The 26431-nt window shown below is 30.0% G+C and overlaps 1 protein-coding gene across 3 annotated transcripts in view; it reads right to left on the bottom strand.

Moving 5' to 3' along the window:
• Positions 1–26431, bottom strand: part of Nrg (Neuroglian) — a 112436-nt gene that overhangs the window by 2529 nt on the left and 83476 nt on the right. For 2 of the 3 annotated variants that reach the window (XM_065510185.1, XM_065510188.1), the window contains exons 4-8: positions 3157–5393; positions 2485–3061; positions 2248–2412; positions 1798–2175; positions 1620–1720 (exon numbers count right to left, since the gene is read on the bottom strand). In XM_065510185.1, the coding sequence (XP_065366257.1) occupies positions 1620–1720; positions 1798–2175; positions 2248–2412; positions 2485–3061; positions 3157–5393 (3458 nt within the window). Of the gene's footprint in view, positions 1–1305; positions 1456–1619; positions 1721–1797; positions 2176–2247; positions 2413–2484; positions 3062–3156; positions 5394–26431 lie in introns of those variants that run through there. The other variant, XM_065510187.1, reaches the window with a different exon arrangement.

Genomic DNA, 26431 nt, shown 5'->3' with positions numbered 1-26431 from the left:
GGTTGAGTTTTTTAAATCGTAACACACGCATAAATTAAAAACATAAAAAAATAAAAAAAAAAACAGAAATTAAATTAACAAATTTATAACAATAAAAATGCTTGAGCTCTTTTGCATGATGATGAAAATGAGCTGGCTTATTATTTTAAAAACATTGCAATTGTGAAGTGATATTTTGATGCTTTCTGAATGTGTATGATGATGTTGCTTCAAAGCTGGGGTGTTATTTAAAATATAAATTTATTAAAAGACAATTAACAAACAAAGCCAAATAAACAATTAAAAATATTTAAATATATGTATATAGTATATATAAAGATGTATTTAGAATTTGAACGATTTGCATTTAAAGAAACTTCAAAACAATATTACATATGTATATCTGTGTCAGTGAACGTAATAGTGGTTAAAGATATACTTAATTTGATTTGAGATAGTCTCTAGGTTTGTATTTCAACCAATTGAAAAACTGATTGTTTAAGTGATGTAAGTCATACATAATTCTATTTGAGATATTTAATGTTGGTTGATAATTTTTTGATAAAACAATTTTTCTGTTTAAAAATTCGAGATTTATAACATAATGTCGATGCACCAACAAATAATCCTAAGTGTTTTTGTAACAACTTTTCTAGAGAGTATAAAATATTATTCTTTTATATGAAAGTCAATTTAAAATCGATGAGAAGATCCAAATGAGAGAATATATTATGTATATAGTTTAAATAGCTGGAAAGCAAAGCCTCTGACTATTAAAAGAACATTCTGTTGTGAAACAACGAAATCAGAGGCACATTCAAAATCAGAGGCACATATCAAGAAGTTGATTGAGATTAAAATTTCAAATCAAATAATGCAAAATTTAACAGATATCTTAGATTGCAATTTTAAGAAATTTATGTGTTATTATTACAAGCTGTAAGTAAAAAATTGATTTGTGACTGAAATATGAACGAAGAATTATTTTCCATTTGTAGAACGATCTCGCTGTTCTTGACCTTTACATTACAAGATTTAGATTAAAAAAAGTTAGATATAATAAAAGTTTAAAGTAAGTCATCATGACATCATCATTTGATGTTTTCTAGAGAACTAAATGCCGTAGCATTGTACCACACGTCGTTAGAAATAAATTTGTTATAGCTTGCTTCAATCATTATATGAAGTCATACATAGCATTGGTTTTGTTAGTTAACAAGAGAAAAAACATTTTTGTTTGTGTTATTTATTTTTTAAGCCGTGATTGAATTTTGTCGTACATATTTCTTTTTCTTGTTTTTCATGCAATGCAAACGAAATTGTTTAACCAATAGTTTACCTTACATTTTTTTTACAAAATTTATATATGGTACAGATAGATACAAAAAATCTGTTATTTCTTAACACCATACGATGAAGCCTCATCTATATGTTCTGATAAAGTAGGTAAAGTTTGATTGACTTTACGTGCACCTGCTGAGCTCATTTTCAACATAAATGCAAATAAATAAAAATCAAAGAAAAAATAATAATCAATAAATAAATTAAAAAAAACATCAAGAGACGACTACACATAGTATATGTATATTTATGTATGTATATGTACATTAAGCCTACGCTTGATTAATGGGAAAACATACCTGTATCTCCATCACCGTATTCAGCCATTGAATCTGTATCACTTTCCAAACCTGGCTTTGCCGAACTAACTGATTGACGACCAGCGCTCTTATTGTCCAAGCTAATTTATTTTCAAAAAAAGAAAGGAACAAATTAGTAGATATTAAACACTTAATAAGAAAGTATGTATAAACTTACGGCTGAGAGTATTCATGGAAACCACCCTCATCTGGATAGTCTCGTCTGCCATTGGCCAATTCACGATCATGTACATCGTATTTGCCACCACGATTGCGACGGATAATGCAGATAATAATAAATAGTATGATAATAATCGCTAACGCTAACATCATGCCGATAAACCAGCCGGCATTTGCAAGATTTTCATTGGGAACCTTGATGGGACCATCGACACCATTGGTGTCAACCTCCTGTGTTGAACTTTCAGTCATGAAATGACCATCGACCGCCACAACGCGGAATTCATAAACTGTGTCGGGATCTAAACCAGCTACTTCTTGGTAATCACGATTTTTTTCTTCGGGTGCTTTATTCCATTCTGTTTCACCCTTAATTCTAAACAAAACAATGACAAATTCAAGCGAAACGTTCGAAACATTTATTTTATTGTAAATTATTTTTACTAACCTGTATTCGGTGAAGAAGTGTGTGCCGGCATGTCCTTCAGTATTTGGTTTCCAATTGACACGGAACTTGGCCAAACCATTGTCTGAGGGCAATTGTTGACATTCGAAGAAGGGCATAGCTGGAGCTTGCGAATCCTCCGACAATGTGCGTTTTTCAATAAAATGTCTGGAAAAGGATGTTGCATTTGTAATAAGACGTGTTTATTCCTAAATATTTATTATATATGTATATACTTACTCTGAGCCCTCTCCAACTTTAGTGGTAGCAGCAATAGAGATTCGATATTTTGTGTTTGGTTTCAAACCAGCCATTTTCATACTTAAGACATTGGGGTCGGTAATATGAGGATCATACTCACGTCTTTCACCCACATAGCTGCCTTTCACTTCTTCATAATATACTTTGTAGCCAGTAAGTTTGCCATTAGGATTTAAGGGTTTCTTCCACACCAACCAGAAAGCCGAGGAGCCCATAGGATAAGCTTCTAGCGATTCTACGGGGGACGGAACGCCTTCGGGTGTGTCAAAATCAATAACAGCACTAGCAGGACCATTGAATCGACCGTTGTAGGCCAAAACACGAGCAAAATTCTTTGAATCTGGTTTAAATTGTGTAACTAGGGCTTGGTTCGAATCACCCTTGACGTGGATTTCACGCAAGCCTTCTTCACCTTCCTTTTCAGTCCAGGTTTGGATTTTGTATCCCTTAAAGTGACCACGGATTGATTCTGGACTGACGGGATTCCATCCTAAGATGGCTGAAGTGGCACCGGTTACTTGAATCATACTGAAATTGGTGGGTGCTTCCAAAGGACCTTTGAAATAATGAAATTAGAGTGTTGACATAAATCAGTAAATATGTATATGTAAATAAAATAGTTATGTAGTATGTCTGTTAGAAAGTACTTACGGTCTTCCCCGGAATAACCAATAATTTCCTCAGCGGCAACATTTGCTTCTCCACGTTCATTAATGGCCACAACTTTGATGATATAACGCACAAATGTCGGTTGATCTGTAATAACCACACTACTTTTTTTCCAATCATAAATGTCATCGTTTTCCCAAGATGCTGCTGGAATATCACGTTTCCAAGATACACGGTATTGGAAATTAGGTGCATTGTGTTCTAGTTCAGGCATTTGAGTCCAGGTGATTACCAAATTGTTGGGTTCTGTACCTTGACCAGCAACATTGTCGGGATTTTTGTAGGGAACATCAGGTTGTGTTGTGCAAGTTTCACTGTGACCCGATGGAGGTGATGCGCCAATTTTGTTGAAAGCAATAACACGGAATGTGTAATTGGTCCAGGGTGACATGTCAACGGTAAATGAGAAATCTGTCGAAGGCACCTTTTCAAAGGCAACATCCCAGGACGCCGGAGTAAAAGAGGTATTATATTGAATGGTGTAATGCAAAATAGGAGAACGATTGTCGCCCTGAGGTTCCCAGTTGACTTCAGCATGTCGTTCCATACATCTGACTCCAGACAAAAGAGGGGCATTGGGAACATCTTGCACAATAAGATTAGCCTTTGCCGATGCTTCATCCAACTCAGTTCTGGCCACACATGTGTATTCGCCGGAATCTAACTCTATGGTCTTGGAAATTGTGAGCGAGTTATCATTGGTCTTTACAAAACGAGCTTCAGCTTCGAAATCGATTTGTTGGGAATCCTTCCACCACTCAATTGTTAAATTTAAAGTGTCGTCGTGAGCTTCATTACAACGGAAAGTGGCCGACTGACCAGCCGCTACTTCGTAGTTTTGAGGTTCTTGGGTGATACGTGTATGCTCTTTTACAATCAATGAACCGTTCGCAGTTTTCTCGCCAAATTTGTTCTTTGCAAAGCAGGTGTATTGGCCGGCATCGTTGAAGCTAACTTGCTGGATTTGTAGATCTCCCGACGGTAATACTGTGTAACGACCACCAGTCAATTCGAGACCATTACGAATCCATTTAACTTGAGGCTTGGGAGCACCGAACACGCGACAACGCATGGTTACGTTTTTGCCATCAACAGTAGCTTCTTTGCGAGGAGGCTCCTCAATCTCTGGCGGCAAGGCCAAGACATTCAAGTAGACATCTTTGTAAACATAGCCCAAAGAGTTGGTAGCGTTACAGCCATAATTACCAGTGTCCAATTTCAACAAATCGCGTATAATAATGCGATTGGTTTCCACAATACGTCTGGGATTAGGAGGAGCTTGACTAATGGGTTTACCATTATGAATCCATTGAATTGTGGGCTCGGGAGATCCAGCAGCTTCGCAACGGAATTCCACAGTCTCATCTTCGGCAGCATTTTGCATTTCAGGCTCCACAGTAAAGTAGGGAATGGCATTGATTTGTAAATTAATCGAATAAGATTGAGCGTTGCCCACACCGTTGGAAACGTCACAAGTATAGGTACCATTATCATCAAAATTAATATGGCGTATTACCAACGATTTACCATAATGACCTTGGGTTATTCGGTCACTCCACTCTATCGGCCCGCCATTTTTCTTCCACACAGTTTGCGGCAGCGGCGTTCCTCCATATATACAGAACAGTTCCGCACGTTTACCTCTCAGAGCCACTTCATTTTTTCGTGTTACATATTGTTTCCTGGGAGGATATTTATTTTGGGAAGCACTAATACCAGTTTGTTTCACATCCAACAGCACACGATTACCGATCTTGTACTCACTGCGGAACACAGAGGTGGCAGAGCAGGCATAATAGAAATCATCACTAGCATCTTCGCGTGTAACATTCGAGAACCACAATGTGCCTTCGGGGTCCAAAGTCATACGAGAGCTGTTTATCGATTTGATGTTTCCATCGATCGACTGTTGAATCAACCAATTGACTGTAGGCTTTGGCCAACCGTCTGGGGCTTCGCATTGCAGTGAGAAGGGTTCACCTTCATTGGCTTCTACGGTTTTGGCAGCTTCATCTTTGAAAGCATTCAATTCAGCCTTACGTACGAACACAGAGTTTGATGTAGCTATACCAAATTCATTTTCGGCAAAACATTGGTACTGACCCAAATCTTCATCTTTTGGCGAGGTAATTACTAAGGTACCACGTCCAGGTTGCTGCAACATACGATTATCGTATGCTTGCCAATCGAATTTTTTGCCGTTTTTCACCCATCGGTATCTGAAAAGTAAAAAAAAAACATTTATATTCAATTATTACTTTTGTGTTTTTGCTAAATTTTCCGGTATCATAAAATTTTAAAAAATAATTAAATAACACTGTGCTACACTAAATCTACACTAGTGTATGTTATAATTTAATCCCAATTTATTCTTAAATTGTGTATCCATGCAAAACATGTGAATGATGGATGAGACATGCGAATGAGATCCAAAGGAGTTCTTGGAAGTCCTTTTGACCAATTTGATATTGATTTTAAATAATTCTTAGATGATGTAGCGTAACTAAATAATTTTTATATGGTGAGTTTTCATTTTGAAAACAGAAAAAGAGAGTTGTTAAATAGTTTACAAATTAATTGATTACAACTACAATATTAAATTGGTCAATACTTATGAAAAGGTTATAATTGAGAAAATGTACTTAGGAACTTGTCGATATCAAAAAGTACTTTAGTACTTTTAATTTGAAGTATTTACCAAACTCAAATCCGTTTATAGGCCAACATCAGTTTAATAACCGGGTTGTTTGTGATCATGGTTGCTAAGCAATTTCAAAAACTTTTTAAACGTTTTATTTGATAAATATTTGAACTCCACTTTTCCGGTCAGTGTAGAAAATTCACATTGAATCTAATCAATAGAAGAAAATCCAATTCAACAACAAAAAAAAACATAGTTTTTTCCGCCACAAAGCCATGTCGACCCCAATTTAGCCTTGAGCATTACAAATAAATTTATGTACCTATGTAAAGTACGTAATAAACATATGTATATAAGTATATACGTATATTATTTACATATATATAATCGTATGTAAAATTGTATTTTCGTACGAATCAAACATAAAAAAAATAAAACCCTATTGTGCTTTACTACTAATGGCTGCCATTGCGTTTAATTTGAAGCTCTCAAACAAACATGGGTTTGAGTAAGTAGGTCAAGAGGAGGAGGAGGGAATACAATGCCGTATTTAAATGTAAAAAAAACGCAATGAAAATGTTTCGGAAAATATGTGTGTGTAGATAGAATCTAAAAAAAAAACATAATACAATAGTGAGTTATGCATTAATTTTTGACGTCTACTCGTAAGTGTAGATTAGTCATTGTTAATGTTTGAATTTTTAAGTAAGGGATTTATTCAAAAATATATTGTATGTAAACTTGTTACACAGTATTCGTTTTAGTCATCAATTTGAGTTATGTATAACTGTGTATATTAAAGTTCAAAGAAATTATTACTAATATTATTTATCTCCAGTCTAAAATTTTTATTTTTTGTTTTAATTATGGTGATATTTGAAAATTTAGATAACCGACGACGATATATTCTCAAGTTATTTGGAAGTGTGTCGTACATATACTTTAAATATGTATTGGATTACCTTTTATTTAATAACACGTATCGTTGCAATTAATTTTTTTTTGCCACAAAAAAGTTTCAACACTTTCATTTTAAACGAGAAAAGGAGAGTTGAAAACCACATTTAAGTGAAACCCAAGTCTTTTGTCATTTTCATTAAACACTTCTAAATACAAAAATATCGACTCGTTTGGTATACAAATGAATATTCATTTTCTATTTACTCATTATCTATGTACGTCTGTCTATCTATCCAAACGACATTTAATCCATGAACCATTAAGGCTTGATTTATTCAACATTTTCATTGTAAAACAAACGGCTCAAACAAAAGTTGAATAAAAAAATGATTAATTCTAAAAAAAAGTGTTGTAAATAAAACAAAAACCACATCCCTCATACAAACAAATAAACTAAATATTTATTTACTACAATACAATAAAATGAGTTTAAAAGGGGTTTTCTAAAAAAATAAAAAATAGAGCGACCAACAATAATGTCGCGTGTCTATTTGTGTTTATGGATATTTGCTCTATAAACATTAAATAAAAAAGAAACTGACCATTGTAATTATGGTCATCGTTCGTTCGCCAGAGTTTAGTGCCAAAAAATGGCCATTAAATTCAAATGATTTAATTTTTAAGAATACATACTTGATATTGGGTTATTTTTCATAAACAGAGGTAGTTTTCAACCAAATTTTCATATAAATATGCTGTTAAAAATGTACCAGGAATATGTTAACATTATCCTATGAAGACAAAAATTCATATTTGAGTAACAATGGATATATTTAATATACAAATTTAATTTGTATTATGGTTCTCAAAGCTTTTCAAATTTATTCGCTCATTTACTATACAAGTAATCTGAACATTTTATATGTACATAGTTAGAACGATAATTGCGTACACAGCGAAAATATATTCGTTGTGGCAAACATATTAGTTGCCAAAATTCAATTTGATTCATCATAAAGTGAATTACGTTTGAAACAACTATATGTCTGTAACTCCATGTAAAGCATCCTAATACTTTGCTGAAGGAGTTTTTATTGTCATATATTTATTATTTATTTAATCTTATGAATAAATTCTAAGACTAAAATAAAAATACAAAAAAGGAGCATTAGCTGCCAAGGCTATCAGCTCAAAACTTACTACCGATAACTCTCTTAATTATAAGCATAAAACCATCCCTAATCTCTTTTAGTTTAGGAGTTACTTGATTTTAAAAATGATTATCATTGCATTGTGCTTCAAAATACCTTTCATATGATATATACAGGACAGTCACAGAATTCCATTCCGATTGAAGGTGAAATAATTTCCGCATTTTGCTTCTTCAGAAAAAGTGAAACGAAAATTTCTTTCGGAATGAAACCACTTTCAGTTTTCAAAGTGGAATTGATATTTCTTTGCATTTATTTGTTTTTCTAAAAATTTTAATCAATTTCTGTACCAAAAACTTCACTTTTGTTTTAATCACCCCTATCGCGAATCAATATTTCACATGAAATATGTTCCCTTTTCCCATTTTTCGTTCATAAACTTTGTTCACGTGAAAAAATTCCCCATGTTGTGAAATTTTTAGATGAAATTTTGTAAACAATAGACAGCTGTTACGAACAAAATCAACTATTGTGAATGAAAAGTTCAGGGGAATATCACGAAAGCAATTTTCCCTTCGAGGGAAATGGATATTTCATGGGAACATAAATTTCACATGTTTTTCACGATATTAAAAACGTTTTCAAATTAAAATCAGAAATATAGAATTATTAAATATTTTTTGAATTAATAAATTGCACGAATCTGAAGAACCTAAAACGAAATCTATCGGAATAAAAACTACGGAATTGATACCATTCCGAACAAAATGTGTGACAGGCCTGATAATATGCTACTATTTATTAAGATTGTGAACCAAAAATTACATTTCGAATTTATATTTATATATATATAGAATCTATCCGGTGTTCGATACACCCCAAAGTTTAAAGACCCTAGGCCCGGCCAAAGGCAAACAATATAGAATATATTGTTACGAAGTAGCACTAACGATTTCAATTTAACGGTCTGTAACGACTACTTGCAATATTCATCATGTTTATAAACATTTTCAGTGCTCAAAACTTCAACTTATCAACAATGTTGATAACAAATGTTTTAACATTGTTTTTGGGTATGGCAGCATTAACTGTTAAAGCAGCTAACATTAAAGCTGCTAAAAACTCTAGAAATAGAACATTCTAGTTTTGTGCGTTATATAGATAAGTTGAAGTTGACACTGTGAATATAAATAATGACAGAAAGTTGCAGTCAGTTTATTGAAGGAGCTGTTAAACTTAACATCAACTGTTGAAATTATGAAAATATACATATATATGTATCTTGATTTGTTCCCTTTTTTTGGGTGTCACTGTTAAGCATATACAATGTATTTTTCATGACCTAAACTCCATTAATCAAATGTCTATTGAAATTATAGACTGTTATCTCCAAAGGATACATATGTTTATGCGTATGTACATTTTCTTATGTATACTTGAGTATTTTGTTTATCTGTTTTTAATAATAAACCGCATTGTGGCTAAATTTATCAAATTACAAAGCATAAACTTTGAAGTTTTTATAAGAAATAATATTTTGCGGTTAAATGGTTCAATGATAATTAAATAACTTTTTACTTGATAGATGTAGTGTTTTCATAAAATTAAGTTAATTTTCTGTTGGCACAGTTAGTGCTTTTTTATCTGGCGTTGCTAAGATTTTATTTTATTTTGAAGTAATTTATTTATATATCTATATATGATGTTCCCTTATAAATCTTCTAAGCTTTCTAAAGCTCGGAAAAGAGCTTTAATCCTAATGAAAACTGATTTTTTTAATTTCTACCAGGAAGCTGAAGGGCTTAGCTTGAACAGGCTTATATATAGGTTTTTTTTTTCTTATAATTATCAAGTCGTTGAATCACACAATTAAATAACATTTCCTGTTGGGGATCCTGTACATAAATAATAGCTTACATATATGTATTTATGTATATTTATATGCATATACAATATAGCAGTAATAATATAAACAAAAATATTTAACTCGATCATATTAAAATAAATAAATTTTTGTTTATTTTTAAATAACTAAACAGTCATCTGCATGTCTGTGTCCATTTGGTGTGGGAACATCTTTATTGTTGATTTAAAATCCAACACTCTAAAATAAACATTTAGCTGTTTTTTTGTTTTTGCCCTGTGAATCTACAAATTAGGCACCGCCATCAAAATGAATTTAAACAATACAATATTTAAATTATTCCAATAACAATGTCTTATACTTGTACGAATACAATTTTATTTTTCAATTGTTCTTACAGTCCTAAAGTAACTATAGTTACTCTGTTCTTGTCCGACGTTTTTATTTTTACGTTGCAAAGGAATGCTTTGTTTGTGTCATTTATAATGGTCTGATGTGTTTTGAATTTTAAATTGTTTGTATTTAGCTCTATTCGAAAAATTAAAAATCCCAAAAATTATAAAAAAAATTATAATTTTGAATCAAAATGCTTAGCATTTCGAAAAATAAAAAATAATATGCTGAAAGTGATGAGAACCAAAACAAGTACATATTAATAAAAAAATGTCTAAAGTAAACAAATCACAGTTGAAACCGATTACTATTTTCATCGATTTTATAGTACCACCTTAATACAGATGGAAGATTTAACTGCGACTAATAGTTCTGTATTCAAACAATAGTTTTTTTTTTATACAATGTATGCCTCTAGTACATTTAAGAATTTCTATTATATTCACAATAAATAACTATTGTATTTTTTTATTTTGTTTATTACATATTTTGTGCATTACATTATTCATAATACATATTTTATTGTACACATTTAAATATTTTACAAGCTGTGTCAGATTTTAATATTTAAGTCCATTCACTTGTTTTGATTGAGATTTTATGCATTACAGTAATGCTAAAGAACCACTTCTTGACAACGTAATGAGAAATTCGAAAAGGCTTGTATTCTTTACATTTGTCATTATTGGAAAATATAGTACGTAGAAAATATATGTATTTGAATTAGAATGAATAATTGGTTCGTTCTCTTTAAGTTTAATAGTTATAAGTAGAGTGACTAATCGGAAAAAATTTCGGGAATTTCATTCATAAAGTTACAGTATTATCTTCGCACAGATAACATAGATTCGTTGTGATTTGTTGCAAATCGAAAATTCGATTATATTCATAGATATTTTTTATACTGGACACAGAAGCATAAAAATTTAAATAACCTAATTTTTGTCACCCCAACCCAAATTTATAAGTCATAACAGAAAAGGTCATTAAGACTGAACCATTTCGAACAACTTTTTTTTTGATTATTTTGAAATTTATTCAATTGGTTCAACGTCACTTTCATCACTAGATGATATAATCATATTGTCATCATATGGTAAAATATCATTTTCATTTAAAAAACTCTAAAATTTAAAAATCTGTGAAAATTCTAAAAAAAATCGTTAATTTAAGAATCGCATAAAACGAGACTTAAGTGTAATATAATTTCGTTCAAGCTATTTGTCTATTTTTTGAAAATATTTATAACTTTATTGAAAAATATGAAAAAAAATGTTTTTTATTGAGTTTTTGCAAAGAAAATTTTCAAATTGAAATTAAATTTTAATTTATGTGTATTTTTTAAAGAAATTTTACAGTTATATAGATTTTGAAAATGGAAAAATAAAAATCAATTTTTAAATTAGTTATCTTAAATCCCGCAATTCCTAAAAAAGTTTTGAAAAATCCCAAAAATGAGATTTTTTGTAGTTTTTTTTTCTATAATACCCATACCAGTGTCGAGGTTATCGGAACCCTTTACAAAACAATTAAGTACATATTTGGCCATCTAAAATGGGTTACTGTATCTTGATATCGATTATGCGATTTCAGAATTTTTGCCCTAAAGTTGAATTTTACATAAAAAATATGCGTTTTTTGGATGGACCTGGTCCCCTAGGTTTCAAACATTTTCAATTTTTATTCATTTAAAATATTTGATGTAAAGTTAGTTTTTCAAAAAGTATAAATTTCTTATACGTCTTCTTAGAAATTTCTTAGATAACTTAAAAAGAAAAAAAAGTATTTTTACCCAAAAAACTATCAAAAAATCGATATTTTAAATTCAAATGCATATAACTTTGAACTAGGTCAGTATTTTTAAACAATTCTTTTTTTTATTTGACACGTACATTGTTAGTCCAACAAATGAAAAATGGAGAAAATCTGGAAATATTTGGACCCGCTGTTATCAAATAACTGGAGTAGAGTGGGTAAAAATTATAAAATCTTTTGCGTGCTAAACTGTGAGTAAACACAAAAATTCCAATTTTAGCTACTGAAGAACAAAATAAAACCATCCAAAGAAAATCAATTTTAAAGGCAGGTCTAGTGTACATACAAGTTTTGTCTTAATCAAACTTCAAAATTCTTGGAATTATTTTAATTAGTAAAATTTAATACATATTTATTACAGAAATGTCGAACACAAGGATAAAAGAAAATAATGTTTCCTACAACGATTGTGATACGTAAATAATTAATTACATTTTGGCAATGTACCTGTAATATGTAGGTATGTAAGTATATCATTTTAGTAAAGCTCTCAAGAGTTTATTTTGTGGTTGCAATATATACACCCAGTTACATGTGTAAGTATTTATATAGGTATAAAAAATAACATTTGAACTTTCGAATTTTGTTCATGCTCTTTAATATTTAATTTCGAGAACAAAGAAAGAAATTCATACACTTCTAAGTACAATAATGTTTATCTTAAAATATCAAATTTCAAATGTAATTTTTCCTTTAACATCAACCAACCCTTTCTCTTGGCACTTAGACCTCGCTACAATACAATTATTTGACTACTTGAGAAGCTCAAAATAAATGATTTATGAAATAAATAAAGTAAACTTGTTGTGTGTTCAAACAGAGGAGCACTCGTTGGAATGTGTTTGGGAGTTCCAACTCAATTTTGACACGTTTAATAGAACAACCCAAGTCTTAATGACACGTGCCTGAACGTTGTTCAATTGCACAACACAACACAATTCATCTACAATAATCGTACAATACAAATTATAATAAAGAAAGCAAAAAAAAAAAAACTAACAACAATGAAATGGTGGTAATGCACATTATTCTCATTATTATCCTTAAAGTATCTAAGCTTATTTAATGTGAAATTCAACTTCAAATGTTATTCAGCTAGAAGCAAAATAATGGAAATATTATCTAAACAGAACACTTTAATTATTTATAAATACATCATTCATCCTTTTATCATAAAGGAAGGAAGAGAAGCGGAAAATTGCTCTAATTTAAAATAAGATTTTTTTGTTTAAAATATATATTTATTATACTAATTCCCAGCAATACAGAATTAGTTATTTATCCGTTTTAGACAATTTTAAGAATTAGAGGTGCGGCCAGGGGTCCCCATAGTAGGACACCTCGGGCATGTTAAATTTTTAAAACGATCCTATTTCTTCGTCTGTGTTTTCTATCATCTGCTTCGAATGTATTAATACCCTGTGTACTGTGGATGTCATTGGTAACCAAAGATACAAATCTGAAAGCATATATCATAGCCATATACACTCAGGTCTCGTTTTATGCGGATTCAAATTTATGCGATTTTGAAATAAAATTTTTTTCTAGAATTTTAAAAGATTTTGAAATTTTAGATGGTTTTTAAAGCTTTTTTTTTAATTCTTCATTTACATAACCGATCCCTTAAGGGGCTTGGCTTTTTACCATTTTTAAATTAAACCAATTTTGCATCACTGATATAATGGTTATAGTTTGTTTTTTGCAAAATCAAATTCTTAATATAGATTCAGATACGGAAAGAGAATTAAAGATTCATTGCGGACTGACTGATCTGTTTTCCGGATATCAAGAGTTGCATAAGCAACTTAAAAATTCAAAATCGCAAAGTTTAATGACAAATTATTTTGCAAGAAAAGAAGTAATTGAAGCTCCTAAAAATTCTTCGATTTCGTCCCCTATTCACTAGATTAATTGTAGTGATGAAAATGATATTTTACCATATGATGACAATATGATTATATAATCTAGTGATGAAAGTGACGTTGAACCAATTCCAAACCGACGCAGACAATTATTCAGATTAATCATGCATATTTACAGAATTTCCTTAAAAAATGTGTTAGCTCATTTTTTTTGGATCATTTTCACATTTTCTGTAATTATAAATACTTTTGTTTATTTTTTTTAACGTATTTTGTTTTTATTGTTTAAGTAAATTAAATGAATATATTTATGTTGATTTTTTTATGCGATTTTGTTCTGAATTTTTAATTAAAATCTGAATTTATGCGGTTTTTCAGAATTTTGGTACGAATCATTAGTTTTTATATGAAGCTAGAGTATCGTTTTATGCGAATTCAATTTATGCAATTTTTTTTGCAACGCATGTATCGCATAAAACGAGACCTGAGTGTAGTGTTTTCATCCGCATTTTTTGACACTTTACTTTTAAGTAATTGTAGACAAAATGGAGGACTTTTTCATTCAATAATTTCTTACAGCCCTTAGGAATAACAGAAGCTCTAATTTTCTTCACAATATATTTAATAATAACATCATAGTTTGTGTCTTTTTGGCGTTCTTTTAGCCAAATTTCAATAAGTTAATTTTTTTTTTTATTGCACAGTAATCTAGAAAAAATTGAATTACTCAGAAAGCAAAATTGCGCAGTATGAAATAAAGTGAAATGAACTCACAACATTTCAATATAGTTATTTCTTTTTATTTCAAGTTTAACAAACGTTAACATTTTTTTAAAAGCTTCCATAAAATTAAAGTTTTGTAATCAAAAGAATTTACTTTAAGGTTATGTTTAAAAATTGTAATTTTTAATATAAAGGGAAATAGTTTCCAAATATTTAGGAAAGAAAAATTAAGTACTTACACGTCTCGTTACTTTCCATTTTAAACAGTATTTAAATTATTCACACACTTTCCATAATTAACGGTTAAATGTTACAATTTAATATTGATACTATTTAAAAATTTTTAAAAATGTATCGAAACTTTGACTTTGAAGGCGTGTTGTCAAGCAATATTTTGTATTTTACAAAAAACAATTGCGAATTTGATTGCATTGGAGTTTTAGTAACAGGTTGACCACAAAAAATAATAAATAATGACAACTTCGAAATTCGAATTTCGCACGGAAAAAGTGATACTTTGAACTATAGTGCAATGTTACCAGAATGTGAAGCACTTCGAGTTTAGTAGTTGTGGTGAATTTTCTACTTCTGTTTTCTCACTTTTTTTGCTGGGTTAAGCCTAGTACTCTGTTCATAATTGCGAAAAATTATTGTTTTTTCATGCGAAAAATTGTATATGCAAAACCATGATCAGCTGTTAGTTCTAATTTCGTGCGAAATAAGTGCAGCTTATGTTATTTCGTGCGGAAAAATAAGGTTGCCAGATGTATTTCACAGGTTTTCCACAATCACCCCTATCGCGAATCAATAGTTCACATAAAATGTGTTCCCTTTTCCCATTTTTCGTTCATCAACTTTTTTTAGCGTGAACAAAATTCCATATTTGTGAAATTTTTAGATGGAATTTTGTTTGTAAACAATAAACAGCTGTTACGAACAAAATCAACTATTGTGAATGAAAAGTTCTTGGGAATATCACGATAGCAATTTTCCCTTCTAGGGAAATGGATATTTCATGGGAACAGAAATTTCGCATGTTATTGCCGATAGGGGTGAATAAGAACAGAGTACTGTTTTTGTGAAATTATTTCGAAATATTTTATATGTAGTGGCAGCATTTCGCCCGAAATTTTGAACAGAGTACCTAGCTTTATAGTTAAAAATATAAAATCGTAATGCATTAAATTGCGTCTTAATTAAATTTATTTAAATTTTTAACAACGAAATTTGAGATTTAAAATTAATAACCATATTTTTTTGGTTTATTTGTAAACAATCTCAGAAAAAGATAATTAATACACAGTTAAAGTTAAATGTGATATACATGAGGATGGCTCCATTTCGAAAGAATGGCTGACTTTCGACACAATGTAATACGGTTATATACTATAATACTCCTTCCACATTTATGACATAGAAACTTATATATAACAAGATTAATCACTCTTATATACATATATTTTAATTCTTATATTAAATTAAACACTGTCTATAAATATGTATATGAACATACAAACATTTAATGGAAAAATGACTCATAGTTAACTTGCGAAAGAAGCTCAAATTTCAAAAATGTTATGTGGAAAATAAGGGAAGTAATCACAAAAAGGAGTTTCGGGGAAAATGCTTATATTTGTCGTATTTCTTTTTATTTTATTAAAAGACAACACAATAACTAACATTGTTTAGCTAATGTTAAAGTGTGCGTCATATTGACGTAGTTTCTTGTATCCATTATGACCATCATTCTCTTGCAAGGGAAAAATGTTTCAAATTTCAGTTGAATTTTCTAAAACTACGATATCAGAGTTCAAAACTGTTATAATGTAACTTTACTTATCCTTTATAACAAATAAAGTATAATATTGTCTGATATAAATGGAAAAAAATATAAAACAAATATAGAAATAGTTAACAAGTGACAATGTAAAAAACTGTATGTGATTCAATGGGGGAGAAGAAAGCGAATACCTAACAACAATAGACCTTTTCATGTTCTTAAAGAGGTTTTTGTTAAGAACAAAATATATATGTATGTAATACTCGTTGGAATAAAATAATGGAACTTTGTTATAGACAGAAATAAAAGGAAAAATATTACAGGATCAAACTTTAATAGAATATTATGTTTGTATTTGTTTGCAAAAAGCGCAGTTATATCGTAGTGGTAGAGTCTCAGACATATGTACATGGAAACTTATATTTATGCACATATAAATGTCTCTTTAACAGGAAGTTAAAAGCCAGACATGTTTTCAATTTTATGTAGTTGTAACTGTATTTACTAAAGTGTTTTAAACAAGTTTAGGACAACTAACTTTACAATTGTTTTTTACAATAAAGAAGATACATGTTTATAAAATATTTATAAATATGTAAGTAAATCGGCTGAAGCACACCGATTGCTCTCCAAAGCGTATGAATGTGTTCCATCGGTTTCAATGTGCGAAAGTGGGTTTGTGCGGTTCAGAAGTCGTGATTTTGATACGGAAAACAAAGGCCAGCCAAAAAAGATTGAATTGGAGGCATTACTCCATGAAGATTGTTGTAAACTCAACAAGAGCTTGCAAACTCATTAGGAGTTACTCAATCGGCAATTTCAAAAGTTTGCGAGCAGCAGGGTTCATCCAAAAGCAGGGATATTGGCTTCCATACGAACACTATAAAATAAAATCTTTTTTGCACCCAATCATTACTTGCGATGAAAAATAGATCCATTAAGCGTAAGAGATCGTATATGAACCCCGGCTATCAAGCTTAATCGAAACCAAATATTCATGGCGCTAAGGTAATGCTCTGTATTTAGTGGGACCAAAAGAGCTGCTGAAACCTGTACCGAACGCAACTGATTCGTTTGAAGCGAGAATTGGCCGAACAAGGTCCAGAATATGTGGCCAGACATGAAAACGTAAATTATTTAGAAATAAGTGGTTGGGAACTTTTGCCACACCCGCCATATAGTCCAAACTTTCCCCAGTCCGACTACTATTTGTTTCGATCGATGCAGAACGCTCTCTCTTCACTTTATATTGTCTTGATTCGTTTTTGGCCTCAAATGATGAGCTCGGAATCTATGTTGCCAGAAAGATGGGGAAAGGAATAAACATATATTGTACAAATGTTTCAAAATAAAAGCTAAAAATTAAAAAAACAAGCTTTACACCCAATATATAAATTGCCTGGAATAATTAGTTATTTACAAATTAGTATTTTTTATAAAATGAGGATAAATTTTGGTGTATGGTTATTTTAAACAAGTTATGTGTAACAAAACCTGAAAATGAAATGAAAACCTTCTATGATTCATAATCTTAATGTTTCTTCTGCAAAAGCTTATAACTTACAAACAATTATTTAAAAATTAAATAAATTTCTTGGAGTTTTATTGGTGGGTGGGCAATTACTAGCATGTAACTGAAATGTTTCGAATAGTTTTGCAAATAGAACAACGATTCTTAAGGAATGTCAGCAATACATCACACAGGACTGACAAAGGATAAAACTCGCTTATATACAAACAGAATGTGGTCATGTTTTATATAAATATTTATATACAATTCATATTATTATACATACATACATCCATACGTATTTACATACACAAGTCTGTATTTATATGGATGTATATTATATTAAAATTTAAATATTTGAAACATTTTCATGTCATGCACAAAATGATAAAGAATCACTGAGTCAGTCAGTCAGACCGACAGTCAGGCAAATAAAAAAGACAAAAAATAAAGACGAGTGTAAGGAGAACATTTAAACATATAAACACTCTGTAAATCGGAAGGGTAATGACACTCTAACATGTGTTTTTCCCTTCATTTATGTACGATGAGGTGAAGAGACAAAAATGTTAAAGACGAAACGGAAGACAAGGGGAAAATTATTCATTTTCTACATTTCCTTGTGGTGGAAAAAATACATACATACATACATATAACTGGGTTATATGTATGTATATGCTCGTTCGTTCGTATGTAGATGTAGATCTAAATAAATTCGTGGTAAAAATATACTACAACACAAGTCAACTCAACCTGCATTAGTTTTATGTTAAATGGTTTTCTTTTTATTTTTATTTCATTTTTTACGAAATTGTAACAGTCTCATGTTACACCCAATTCTCAAAAGCACATCCTTTATTGTTGTTATTGCTGTTATCGTTGAATAATATCGCTTCCCTGACTTTTCATGAGCCTTGAGAATTTTCATTTTGTTATAAAATTATTCAACCGTGTCTATGAAAAAAATGAAAGAAAAAAAAATACTAATGTATAAGACACGCAACCGGAAAATTAATTTACTTTATAAATCCTTCTAAAATTATGACATTTTATTTTTCCTCAGTTTGTTTTAACGTTACTTTAGCGAATTTTGCTTTTTATATAGCTTCATTAAAAGGGAATTTTCATAGAGGTTAAGAACCTTTTATGTTTTACTTTATTGTAGTTTTAGACATATTTTCAAATGCAAAAGTTTAGGTAGGGCTTTAGGTTTAGTTAGGTACACGTAACATGAATAGTCATTTAGTCATTTTAGTTGTTATTTTATTTTTCATCTTATTTTCAGTTTTATTTATTTGTCATTTCGGGTTGAATGTTCGTTTGCCGTTGGATGTTGAATTTTTCGCTAAGGAATTGAAATTAAAAAAAAGTTAATAGCATTTTATCATGTCATGGCCTCATATTTATATAAAAACAAACATATATATTAAATATATGAATGTGCATTAGGATGTATATAAACTATAAAATTAAACACCCTAACCACAAAAGCCTTAAAGTCGATTTTAAGTCCATAAAGTTGACTATTATTTAAAATTTTGTACCATAAAACTAATTTCAAATATAATTTAAAACGTTGTTTTATTATTTTAAAATTACCTTTGTTTAGAACTTTTTTTAAATTTCTTTTTTTTATGAAAAATATTTTCATTTATTTGAATGTGTGTTGGAAAAAGTTGTGAGAACTTTTTTAAAAGGTTTCTTATGGTACGAAAAAAAAACAAAAGTTTAAAATAAAGTCGACTTTAACAAAAATTAACTTTAAAATTTCTTTTATAGTTAGGCTGAAAGTTTAATTTATTTTAAAATATTAAAAAAATTAAAATATTAGCAAACCGAAACTTTTCAAACATACTATTCATTTCCGAAATTATTTTTATTTTTGAGCATGTTTCAACTCACTTTACATGTTTTTTGCATCTTGAACGGAAAAGTGGGTTTTAAGGGGCAAATTTTGACAGGCTGTTAGACATTTTACAATAAAATATACGATTTTTGTCCTAAATTTAACGATTACTTTAAAGAGAAATTCTAATTTACAATTATTCACTCATTATTTTATCTAATATTTGAAAGTAAACCTCAAAAAGACTTAATATGTTTTTTATGAGCAACATAGTCTATTTTGAATTTTCGAAATTAGATTCAACTACTAACTTTTTCCGATTGTATTCGAAAAGTCGAAAATAGAGAAATTTTGTACAAAAATCTTCAATTTCGAACTATCATTCGTGTCATCGTTCTTGTTCAATATTGATTAAACGAATAATTTAGTAAACATAAAATACAAAATGTATATTATCTATGGAAAATAGTGTTTTATTCATTTTGAAGATTTTTTTCAAATATTTTAAGATTTTGGGCCTAAATCATCTGACAACTATGATCATGTCCATAATATTTTGTATGTACTACTCAAAAAGTTAGAGTGTTATATTCATCAGAGGATAACAGGAGGACATCGATACATCGACTTTCCTTTATCCATATAATGATCCAGGGTCACAAATGTATATTGTAGAAATTACAACTTACCACTTATGACAAATAGTATAAAAACAACTAAAGATTTTTATTTTTTTAAAATTGAACCATTGACAATAACAAGCATATTTTTCAATTAACAACAATAAACTCACACTCAATTAATCAAATGAAATACATAAAAATAAGAAAAAAAGAAATGCAACCCATTAACATTTTGTAACTAAAGATGCTATTGGCCGGAGAATTGAAAATATTTACTTTGCCAGCATTTCTATTGCTTAATTATACAATTGTAATAAGAAAGAAGTAATTTTTTTTTTCTATGCGGAAAATATCCCGCATAATTATACTACTACAGCAATTACAAATACTGTTTCATTGGGGCAATAAAATTAATTAATGATTGAAAATAGTATTGTCAGTTTTAATACAAATAATCGTAGATATGTAATTAATTTATCGTTTTAATTAAACAAAAATAAAGCAGAAGAAGCCAGTCGGCAGCTGTCATTAACATTAAATCCACAGAGAATTGTTCAAAATTTATTTAATTAATTTATAGAGAATTTCGCAAAAACAATGGAAATACATTTTGTATATTTTGATGTATCTGTTGCGATAAGAACTTTAAAGTTTTAAATTCTAAGCCACACAATAAATTTACAAGTACTTGTTGTAGTTATATTTAACATCCGCCGGTTAATTTAGATGTTTTATTTTGGATTTTGAGGTTGGTTTATTTCTTCCACAAAAAACAGATATTAAACTTATTTATTTCCTTAAGTAGTGACTGTTTTGTAAGTTATTATGCGTTTTTTATGTATGTTATTTTGTTTTTGTCTCTTTTTCGGTAACTTTTAAATGTTGTTCACAAAAAAACCCATAAACTTCCCGAAACGGAAGTGTCATACACACACAAACACAATACCCAAGATACAATGCCACGAATTGTATTTATTACGAAATTTCATTCTTATTTAACAACTACAATTAAGGTCTTACGCATTACGAATTTACAAGTGGCAGTAAGTAGCTGTGATAATCATTTGTTTTAATAGCTTTTTAGAACTTGTATTTTTTGTCATTCCATATAATAAACACTTACCTGTAAAGAAAGAAGAAAAAATCGATTAATTTTATGATTACTTTTTTGGGGAGATTACGATTATTTTTATGAATTGGAATTAGTTGGATATTTTGTGTATAATATACTTGTATTAAAGTCTTAAACTTAACTTATTTAAATGATTTTTTATTAAATCCAATACAAAAGATGAAACTAATTTAAACAATAAAATAGGGGTAGTTTCAATATTTGCTTTAAAAATTATTACAGTTTGACATTTCATTCAATTAGTAATGGAAAGGGAGGTTTGTTCAAGTAATAAATGGTTCTAATTAAATCATTAGTTTCCACATGCGAGTACAATGACGGAATTAAATGTTCAAAAGGAATTTTTAATGCTGGTAGTGATATAAGGGATTTTTGTTGATTTTTATTTAAGCAATTAAAGAATCATTGATGCCATCGTAAACTAATTTAAGTACATAATAACTTTCATGTGGGTAAAATGTTATATATAACGTATTACAGTTTTAACTAAAAAAATAAAACTGTTCCATCGGTTTCAACGTGCGAGAGATGGTTTTTTTTGGCAAAATCATTGGGAGCTACTCAAGCGTTCGCGAGCAGCAGGATTCATCCAAATGCAGGGAAATACGAATTGCAGCCGAGAGATATTGAACAGTAATATTCCATCATGACCTGTTAAGAACTACATATTTAGAATGAAGTGGTTGGGAAGTTTAGCCTTGTGGGGCCTCGGTGTCTCTGAGGCAAAGTTGTAGCCCTTGTCATAAAGAACAAAAATTGTGAACATATAAAATCAAAAAATTTCATCTTCAAGATCAAAATCGCAAAAAACTTTAATAAATTCGATTTTTTTTACCTTTTTTCCGCTGTTCAGGTCCATAGGTAGCAAACCGTTCAAAATTCAAGGAAACAATCAACTACAAAAATGTACCTAAGATCTCAATAAACAACTTTCTAGAACATATGAACTTCCTATGCATGATTCTTAACGCCGTTTAGGTAGGGCAATATAAATTAGTAAGAAAAAACTAAAGGAATTAAGTGTTTTGGGCTATAAACTACTAAATTATTATAAACTAAGGCATACTTTTAGGCAGCCTTAATAAAATTTCTTTCGAATTTTTTAAAGTTTTTTGCGATTTTGTTCTTGAAGATGAAGTTTTTTCTGATTTTATATGTTCACAATTTTTGTTATGACAAGAGCTAGAACTTTGCCTCAGAGAGTAAATCAAAATTCCGAACTGTTTGCAAGATATGAGCCTGAGAAAATTATCACTTTTTTACAAAAATGACACCAATGCCCCAAATCTTTGGGGCCCATAAAAAAAGTGCATGACTTTGGGCAAAACTGGGTGACACGGGTCTTTTTTTTGTCTTTTATCACGTAGTGGTGGCCATATATAGTTATTTTTTAAAACTATTAATAATTTAATGAAAAATGTAGTTATTAAATTGTTATAAAATTTTCATTAAATAACATTCCTTAAAATAACTCCTATTCAATTTTCTCTTATTTCAAGCAAAACCATGATTTATTGATTATTTTAAAAACCAACTTCTTTTGCAAAGCATAATCATACAATTCGTAGGCATTTTGTTTTTTAATAAACGAAACCAAATGGTGGGATATTTTTTTTAACTTTTTGTGATTTTTAAAGCGTAAAAAATGCCTTTACAAGCATGAAACCATATTTATTTTGCCAACATGGGGATGTTGTGTACTACAAACATTCATTCATATTTAAAAACATTTTTTCCAAAGGAATTATAAATATAATAATCAAGAAAAAAAAAGAGAAGAAAAAAAAAACAGGGAAAAACACTTAACAACCAGCATGTTGCTGCATAAAGTCCCAGTTCTACGAGTACTATTCTTTTGACGGTATTTGTTAAGGAATTTTAAACATATAAAACAAGAAGAATACAAGTAGAAATAAAAAAATACTGAATACAAACACCCCCACCACTCCTCATTAAAAAATGATGAAAAAGCCAGACTACCAACAATATTTCTCAACAATTTTGTCAATAAAACAAGCAATAAGAGAGAGTTTATTTTTTATATTATTTTCAGTTCTAAAACAAAATACTAACGTCCTTGTCCTTTAAGGATGGTGCAATAAAATAAAACAGAGACAGAGATTTTTGTATGCGCCACAAAGATGACTCATTCGTCTGCAACTGCCAGTATTTACAGATATTTTTCCGCACTCGATTTTGTGCCTCATGAAAATGACGAACAAACCTTCTTCTTTTATATCCAAAGCCAAACATAACCTCACTTTAACTTCGGTACTTTCCGTAGTTGTTTTTGTTGTTTGTTTATACATCATTTTAAAACGTTGTTGTTTTCTTTCATGTACTCGAAACATACAATTAAACACACACATTTGGATTTCTTTACCAGTGTGTGAATGTTTCTATGAGATGACATGTACATTAGACCTGCCCTAAAAAAGTATGGATTTGGTGTGGATGGGTCCATTCGAAACGAATTACGTATGTTTTTTTCAGATTTAACTTAGTCGAAGTACTTTTTTCCCCGGGAATGAAAAAAGTCCACGAAATTAGGAATTCTACTGTTAACTTTTTCTCTTCAAATATTTAGATTTAGGAGTTTCACTTCGTCATTATCAAAACTAGCAGCCAATTCGTATATACATACGTTACTTATATACATAGTACTTTACCCCACAGCAGTGTAAAGTAGTAGTAGGTAGAAATGTAAAAAAAAAATTTAGTAATGTTTGTATTCAACTTGTTGTTGTTGATGTTATTGCCATTACTATACATAGAAAGTACATATTTTCTAAGTACAAACTGTAGTATGTTTGCACTTGCTTGACTGATTTGACCCTGCACTTAACCCTTTATTTAAGTATTATGGATTATTCTTGTACCTCATTTCAAGTTTTGTCTATTACACATCATTTCATGGTGCAAGCTTGTCCATACCACACTGCATTCCTCTTCTTATTCTTCATCATTCACATCTCTCGTTAGTTTTTGACATTTTAAGGACACGGGTACTTTTAAAAGTTTAATCCTGATAAATTCATTAATTTAATGTTGTTTTGCTGTTGTAGACATGCATGTATACATTTTGTTAAAGTAAATTTGTGGAATTAAGAGGGATTTTTATATATATTTTATTGAAGTACGTATTTATTATTGAAGGTGGTGTATTGAATACCAGGTTTATTCTATCAAAATCATACATGCAAAAGATTTGAAGTGTCAAGTTTAGGGATTTTGAAATACAGTTAAAGCATTTAGGTTAACTCAATTGGTAGAATAAGAATAAAATAACAATTAATTTTGTTATTTAAGATATAAAGAAGTTATTGGGTGTAGGAATTAAAAATGCAATAGATGGTGTATCTTTTGAATGTGGTTTTTGTTTTTAATAGCGTATATGTCGTTTTGAAGGGTATAGTGTAAACAACAAAGCTTTTTTGCTTCGAAAATGTCGAATTTTATGCGGGAAGTTTGGCTTTACCTCGTTAATTTGAAAAAAGTGACACTGAAGCACGACGATTGCTCACTCAGGCTTATGGTGAATGTGTTCTATCGGTTTCAATTTGCGAGAGATGGTTTGTTCGGTTCAGAAGTGGTGATTTTGACATGGAAGACAAAGATCGCCCAGGCCAGCCAAAAAAAAGTTTGAAGACCAATAATTGGAGGCATTATTCCATGAAGATTGTTGTCAAACTCAGCAAGAGCTTGCAATATCATTGGGAGCTACACAAGCAGTAATTTCAACACTTTTGCGAGAAGCAGGATTCATTAAAAAGCAGGGAATATGGGTACCATACGAATTGAAGCTGAGAGACCTTGAAAGGAGATTTTACATGTCCGAAATGATGCTTGAACGCTATAAAAGAAAATCATTTTTGCACCGAATCATTACTTGCGATGAAATATGAACCCGAAATCCCTGTATGACCTGATGGGGTTATATCAGATTAATTAAAATAGAGAAATTATACAATGTTTTATTTTTCCTAGGCTTCAAAATTCTTTACAAAAAATTTAAGATTTTACTTCATATCAGTAAAATAAAAAAAAATCATGATTTTAAGAGTTCTTAAATCTTAATAACTAAGAATTTATTTTTTGCAAAATATAATAATATAAAATATAAAAAAAACTGTCAAGCGGTGCAACCGACGGGTTAAACTAATTCGAGTACGCTGAATCCAGTGTATTTATTTTATATTTTGTTTATAAAATCAAAAGTTTTGGACAGATTTTAATCATTTGGTACTTGTTTTGTTTGGAACTTTGCTTTCTATTAGCTTTGAAAAAATTAACAGCGTAGATGCATTTTCTAATTTTTGATGCCATTTTAAAAAACAATAATTTCGAAATATTGCTGCAAAATATTTTTTTTTTTTGCAAAAAAATTTCTAAAAGGACTGCGCAGATAAAAAAAGTTTCAATCTTGCTTAAAGGTAATTATTAATTATTGCGGAATTTCGGTTTTTTCGAGTTTATTCAATAAGCTATACCATATTTGAGTTACGCGAACATATTTTGTGCAACCTCCTTCATTTTCGAAATTGGATTCAGCGTACTCGAATTAGTTTAACCCGCTGGGTGCCCCGCTTGACAGAAAAAAAGTGTCAAAATCGTGCACAGTGTAATCGGTTTGGGCCAAAGTTTGTAAAATTGACAGTTCAGTATGACTTTGATCTGAATAAATGCATACTGTCATTTCTTCATTATCTTATCGATATGTGATAATCAAATTGTTTTTACTCTATGATTTAAAACCCTAATATCTCTACATATGCACTATATGTAGAGATTTAGAAGTTCTGATCTGACTTTTTATAGGTGCAACGACGATATTTATATAAAAACAATCAGTGTCATGAGAAAATTTTATTTGTAAAACATGGCAACAATGTTGTTGCAACACAAGTGATAATAAACTTTAACAATATCAAGCCACACGAAATAAAATTTAAACTTTAAAGACAAGTTGGAAAAAAGAAATCCAACTAAAAACATATTTATTTTCACAAAAGCATGA

This window comes from Calliphora vicina, chromosome 4 (genome assembly GCF_958450345.1).
Source record: "Calliphora vicina chromosome 4, idCalVici1.1, whole genome shotgun sequence".
In the NCBI taxonomy this organism is placed as follows: domain Eukaryota; kingdom Metazoa; phylum Arthropoda; class Insecta; order Diptera; family Calliphoridae; genus Calliphora; species Calliphora vicina.
This window is presented reverse-complemented; position numbering and strand designations above follow the sequence as displayed.